Source organism: Lactuca saligna, chromosome 3 (genome assembly GCF_052625555.1).
Source record: "Lactuca saligna cultivar CGN05327 chromosome 3, ASM5262555v1, whole genome shotgun sequence".
Classification (NCBI taxonomy): domain Eukaryota; kingdom Viridiplantae; phylum Streptophyta; class Magnoliopsida; order Asterales; family Asteraceae; genus Lactuca; species Lactuca saligna.
In genome coordinates, this window is record NC_136419.1 from 45403758 (window position 1) to 45409669 (window position 5912).

The following is a 5912-nucleotide window of genomic DNA, read 5'->3' on the forward strand; positions in this document are numbered from 1 at the left end:
TACACAAAATCGATTATTGAATTAATAATATACCAAATCATTACATTGTATGATTGTGATTCATTGAATAATAACAAACATTCTGAAAGAATAACAAGTATAATTCTTAAAAAATAACAACATTCTTAAACAGTGAGTGTGATCATTCTTTAATTCATCATTTCCCATCAAGTCTTCAAGCCATTCTTCAAGCCATTTCTATCAGAAATTCATTGCCAAATAATTTGTAGAGATACACTTGTAACAAGTGCACATTAAACATACAAATAATTAACTACAATTCTATCATAATACAACAATAATATTCTTATAGAATAATTTATTTTTGTTGAATGGTTTTGAATATTCTTAAAGAATTTGTATTATTAAGAATATACCACTGTAGTTGAAATGCCTCATGCTTCATCTTTAGAATCTTTGGCTTCAGCCTCCATCTCTAGGTCATAACCACTGTAGTTAAAATGAAAAAGCAACCAACATTCTATTTCTAATTCATCTATTTTATTAACTCCATAAAATTGAAGAAATGGATGGCTTACCCTTCACTGACCAAGCTCAATGCCAAGTTTACCAAAAGTGACTGTGCCCTAATTTGTCAAGAATAGAGGTGAGATGTGTGTATGGATGTTGCACATTCAGCTCAAAGTTTAGAGTTGTCAAAACCATTTGCTCAGCTTCAAGCACTCGTTCTCTGTATTCATCAAACCAATCCTGTTTGAATAGTTAGTTGTACATTAGATGAAAACAATCATACAAAGTAATATAAAAAGATTAAATGATAATAGAAAGTTTAACAAGTCACCATGGGGAGTAAATAGCAGAGCACATTAAAATCGTGCTAGTGGAAATTTTCAGAGGACACTCTCAATACATCATTCAGAGGGCAAGGTGTCTCCTCCGACTTTGCAGCAAGAAAAAGAGCAGCAGTAGCAATCAACTGGAGCAAAATGTGTAAAGATTATATATTAAAATTCTTTCGAATAAAGATTGCATTTTGAAAGTAGAATAGAATAATAAAGAAAATAAGGCCTATATGTAATAAGTATTAACATCTAAGATACAAAATTTTCTTGACTAAAGAGAAATGGTAACTTACAAATCTGTCATGGGATGCAGGAGACCTCTAGACAAAAAATGGTGGCATAGAACCATAACAATTCCAATAGTAGTTTGTGGGATGTAGTGAAATTAAAAGAAAGTTAATCTCAAACAAAAGAATAGACAAAAGTTAATGGGTTGTAGACGAAAAATTCTTAAGCCGCCAACATTGCTTAAAATACATGCGTACCTGGTGTTGATGGGAAGATACCAAACTTCAATCGATAGTTTACGGTGGTAAATTCGAAGTTTCGACCTGTGATTGCCTTAATTTAGGGTTCGACGAAGGAGCACCGGTGTTTCACAATGACAAAATCAAGAACGATGATGGTGAAATCAAGCAGTCAGTGGTTTGTGTTTGTTTGTACTGATGGTGAGGAATGAAGTTGCAGACCTAGCCCCTTCTCATCTTCATCGCCATCGAGACTGAAAAAAAAAGTGAAGGATTAGGAGAGAATATTTATTCAATGGTTACGTGTGTGTTTTTTTTGTGTGTGTGAAGACCATTGATAAATATACGGTGTTTGTTACCTTAAATTTAGGGTATATATTAATTAAATTATGATTTTACCATAATTACATATACTAAGTTTACCATTATACCCTTTTTAATTTATTTAATGATTTATTATTTTCTGAATTCTCATTGATGCATATATGCACATAATAGTTGTTAGAAACATTTATTATTTTCTGAATTCTCATTGATGGGAGCGGTTTGTGGACATTGTGGATTTCTTCTAAAAAATCAATTATGATTTGCAATTTATAAAGTTGATTGTATAAAAACATGGAGGTTTTTAGAATTGGGGTTGATGGTAATTAATTGCAGCTCACTTTGTTATTGAAATCTTCCTCCATGTACTTGTACTTACCAAAGGGCCAATGACTTATCGGTATGGAGTGACCATCTCATATGAGAGGTCAGGGATTCAAGTCTCGATGAAGACATATGTGGTTATTTGGAAGTAAATTAGTTAGTTTGCGGTTTAAAAAAATGTAGTTGTACTTGATATATTTGAGGTTGAGGACGAACATCTTCACATTTTGAATTTTGAATTTTACAAGACTAAATATTAGTGACTTGTGGTTTTCTCGCAAGGATTTTCATCTATATCATATGTTCTAAATGTTCTTAGTTTGCTTTAAAACAAAAACAGTGGAACTAAATGGAGTATATAATAATTTATTTGACAAGTATCCAAATTGTGTATATAATCATATGAATTGTATAGTATTTGCTCATACCACATTTCTCATTTGAATCCTTGTTAATTAAATTTTTAAATGATTATTTATACTTCAATATATATACAATTAAAAATACAATAATATATAAAATATGATTATCTAAGAATTTAAAACATTTTGTAGCTGCCAAGTATATTGCAATTATTAAAGGTATTGGAAATTATAAAAGAAATAATAAGTTGATTAGTTTTATTATCAGTTGTCATATATAGGTAGGAGGAAGAATATTTAATGGTTTTATAAGTCTTTTTTGCCCTTAGTTTTCATAGTTTTTAGTGGAATAGCGTTGTATTAAATCCCGATGTTTTATGTTGAAGCTTGCAATCATTGAGTGATGTAAAAAAACTTTTAATGACGATGGTTCTTTGTTGCCTTTGTTAATCAAGAATCTGCAATCTTCAAGTTGGTTTTATTTTATGTTTCATCTAATAATTCGTTCGATAACGAGACACTTAATTTATTTTTATTTTTTCTTAGAATCGCATCTAACCGTGAATGATTAATTTGATTTATGGATGAAACGTGGTAATCTAATAATAATATTTTGATTTATAATTGTGATGATTTTAATTCTCAGTATTATTTGTCGGCATGTTTACTTTTCATATTAATAACAATCCGATATTAATCCATAATATTAATTGTCAGATTGTTTGTTTGTTAAGTATGAAAGACCAAAAAAAAGGTAAATGAACATTCTATCAAGTTTTACGCATAATCAAGCATAGCAAAACGAAAAAGTTTAGAATATAGAATTTCATTTAGCTCTATTGATAAAAGAGAATAAACGCTAAAACAGTAAAATTGTTGTCATTATATATAATAAAATAAGATACATTAGCTCAAGCTAAACCGAAACTCCTTGACATCAAATAATGTTTAAACAAGCAAAGAAAAACATAACAACAATTTCATGCAACACTTGGTGATCTAACTATTGGGATTGAAACATCATATATTCATGAGTTTCACAAATGTAATTTCAAGTTGCTTTTGGTGGTGGTCTAGCTTTTGTAAGCCATTTATAGAAATCGATGTGTATTTCTTGGTCTGGGATCACACCCTTAAGGCATTCATGTGACAACATACGTTTTGACCATTCTATAAGATTTGGGGTCCTAACTTCATCAAATATCTTGAAATTGTTATGATTTCCAACAAATTTTGTCCAACCTAGAAAACATCCAAGAACAACATCTAGATATCCCACGTCATCTCCACCAAAATAAGGCTTCCCATTACTAAACTTCACAAATAAATTTTCTAGTACATGTGATTTTTCGATAATCTGTTTTTTTAGGACTTCTTTTCCCTCTTTATCGGGTGTTTTTCTCAACCTTCCATATAAAGGAAAAAACTGCCAAACAAAATGGATATATGTAAATAAAACAGATTATACAACAACAATAAGTTATAATTATGGTGTATCAATTTGCAAAATTTGACAATTTAGGTATATAACAAAATTAAAACTATCACATAAATCCAAATAGAAATTATAATTTTTTGAGTAAATTACATTATTAAGTATTGTTAGTTTTTGTAAATTTTGTTTCTACCAAGTCTTTTCTTGCAAATTTGGCCTTTTTTGTAACATTTTTTTATGGTCATTTTAATTGATGCAATAATTTCTGGCTTTAAGTCAGTTGATTTTTGTAATTTTGGCCAAAAACAGCATAGTCATATACTCATGTTACTTAGAATATGGAGAAAAAAACGTTATAAAAGCTTAGAAAATACTAACTATTTAAAAGAAAACTTTTTGATAACAAAACTACAAAATAGTGACAAACCAAAAATGTAATTTACTCTTTTTTTCAACAATGATTGAATACTTATATATTTTAAACTTTTAGTGACCAAAATTTAAGAGAACATAAGGTATGAAAATTCATGTATCATAATTGATTGGATTAATATCTTACGTTAAGTAAAAAAACTTGTTTTTTTCATAAAAAATAATTTAAAGTTTAATCAATTCCAGAATAATCTAAAAGGAAATCTAACACAGAATTTGGCTTGACATGTGACATAATCATGCAAAAAAAAAAAAAAAGGATAAGCACAATCCCAATTTATGTTAGACCTAATAACTTATCATTTTACTGTTTTCTTATCTTTTTCTTTAAGGTAAAATCGAAGTTATCTTGTTCATATTTGTTGTGTATATCCATTAACATGCTAAACAAATAAAATTAAACAAACACCATTGAAGATATATGAATATAAACGATTATATAATATAGTGATGTAATAAAAATCAATTGAACATATATATACATAAATAAACATTAATGGACGTAAACAAACAAAATAAACGAGCATTCACAAACATAAATGAACAAATGAGACCATTGTTCATGTTGGTTTCACTTAACGAATAAGAATTTCTATTGATGTTTGTTCATTTATGGATAAACAAACTTTCTCCAAACATTAGTCTTGTTTACAACTCTATTTGTTTACTATATGCCGGAACTTTCTCAACTTTCAACATTCGTATACTAAAAATATCTAAGATCATAGACATTAAATAAATTATAATATTATTTTCATAGTTTGTAAAAGGGTTCTGGATGAACAAAATTAGTGAATCACTCTGTAACATACCTCTGTGTCAATGTAGTAAGCCCAAAATTTGAGAACAGCTTGATCTGCATGATCATTTGGGTGGAGTCTGTAGACATCGGGGTAGATTTGTTCTAAGTAATCGATTATGATAAGAGATTCAAGAATCGGTGGTTTGTTTGATTGTATAAGAACTGGAACTCGTTTAAAAAGTGGGTTTGATGACAATAAGAGCTCACTTTTATCATCGAAATCTTCTTCAATGAACTCGTATTTGATAGATTTGAGGTTTAGGACGAACTGAACCCTACTGGTATATGGACTTGCAATGTTGCCCAGAAGCTTTATTTGACTGATTTCCGTCATTGAATGAGATAGATGTAGACTTGAAGAGGAGAAGAAGTTGTATATATAATACACAAAAAATAATCATATATGGCCCCTAACGTTTAGATAGATGACAAAATTTACCCCCTGGTTTGAGGGGTTAAGCTTGCTTTAGTTGAACTTTTGGGAGATTAAAATAATATGAAGCCCCCCAAAGGAGAGGGAGTACTTTGACTATGTATATTGTCATAATGAGAAATTATGATTTAAAGATAGTATAATATAACTTTAGAAAATTACATCATAACATGGAAATTCAATTTTAAATGATTGTTATCGGTAGAATATCAATTTGAACTTCTCTTGTTAAATATTAAGGTTGCGTTTAGTTACGGAAAAACAATTTTCGTTTTCCCTTTTCAGTTTCCATTTTTCGCTTTCAATTTTCGTTGTAAAATTTAAAAAGTGTGTTTAGTTAAAGCTTATTCATTTTTAATTTTCATTTTTAGAAAATTAAAAAACGTGTTTAGATATGTATTTTTTATGACGGTGTATGTGTGAGTGTGTTTGTAGGGGTGGAGGTCGGTGTGTGTTTGTGGGTGGGTGGGTGTATGTGTGTGTGTGTGTGTGTGTGTGTGGGGGGGGGGGGGGGGAGGGGGGAGAGGGGG

At 29.7% G+C, this 5912-nt stretch overlaps 1 protein-coding gene across 1 annotated transcript; it reads right to left on the reverse strand.

The window, feature by feature from the left end:
* Positions 1 to 3164: 3164 nt before the first annotated feature.
* On the reverse strand, positions 3165 to 5283 carry LOC145033626 (glutathione S-transferase U17-like). The gene is made up of 2 exons (XM_078982205.1): positions 4960 to 5283; positions 3165 to 3706 (listed from the first exon to the last, which is right to left on the reverse strand). The coding sequence occupies exons 1-2, from the start codon at positions 5281 to 5283 to the stop codon at positions 3332 to 3334; spliced, it is 699 nt and encodes a 232-aa protein (XP_078838331.1). The 3' UTR covers positions 3165 to 3331.
* Positions 5284 to 5912: the final 629 nt, after the last annotated feature.

Excerpts from the sequence above, each read along its gene's own strand:
- LOC145033626 (XM_078982205.1), bottom strand. The coding sequence starts at position 5,283 with ATGACGGAAATCAGTCAAATAAAGCTTCTGGGCAACATTGCAAGTCCA. Across the intron at positions 3,707-4,959 it reads CTTACTACATTGACACAGAG|TTTTTTCCTTTATATGGAAG; the intron begins GTATGTTACAGA and ends TTTGTTTGGCAG.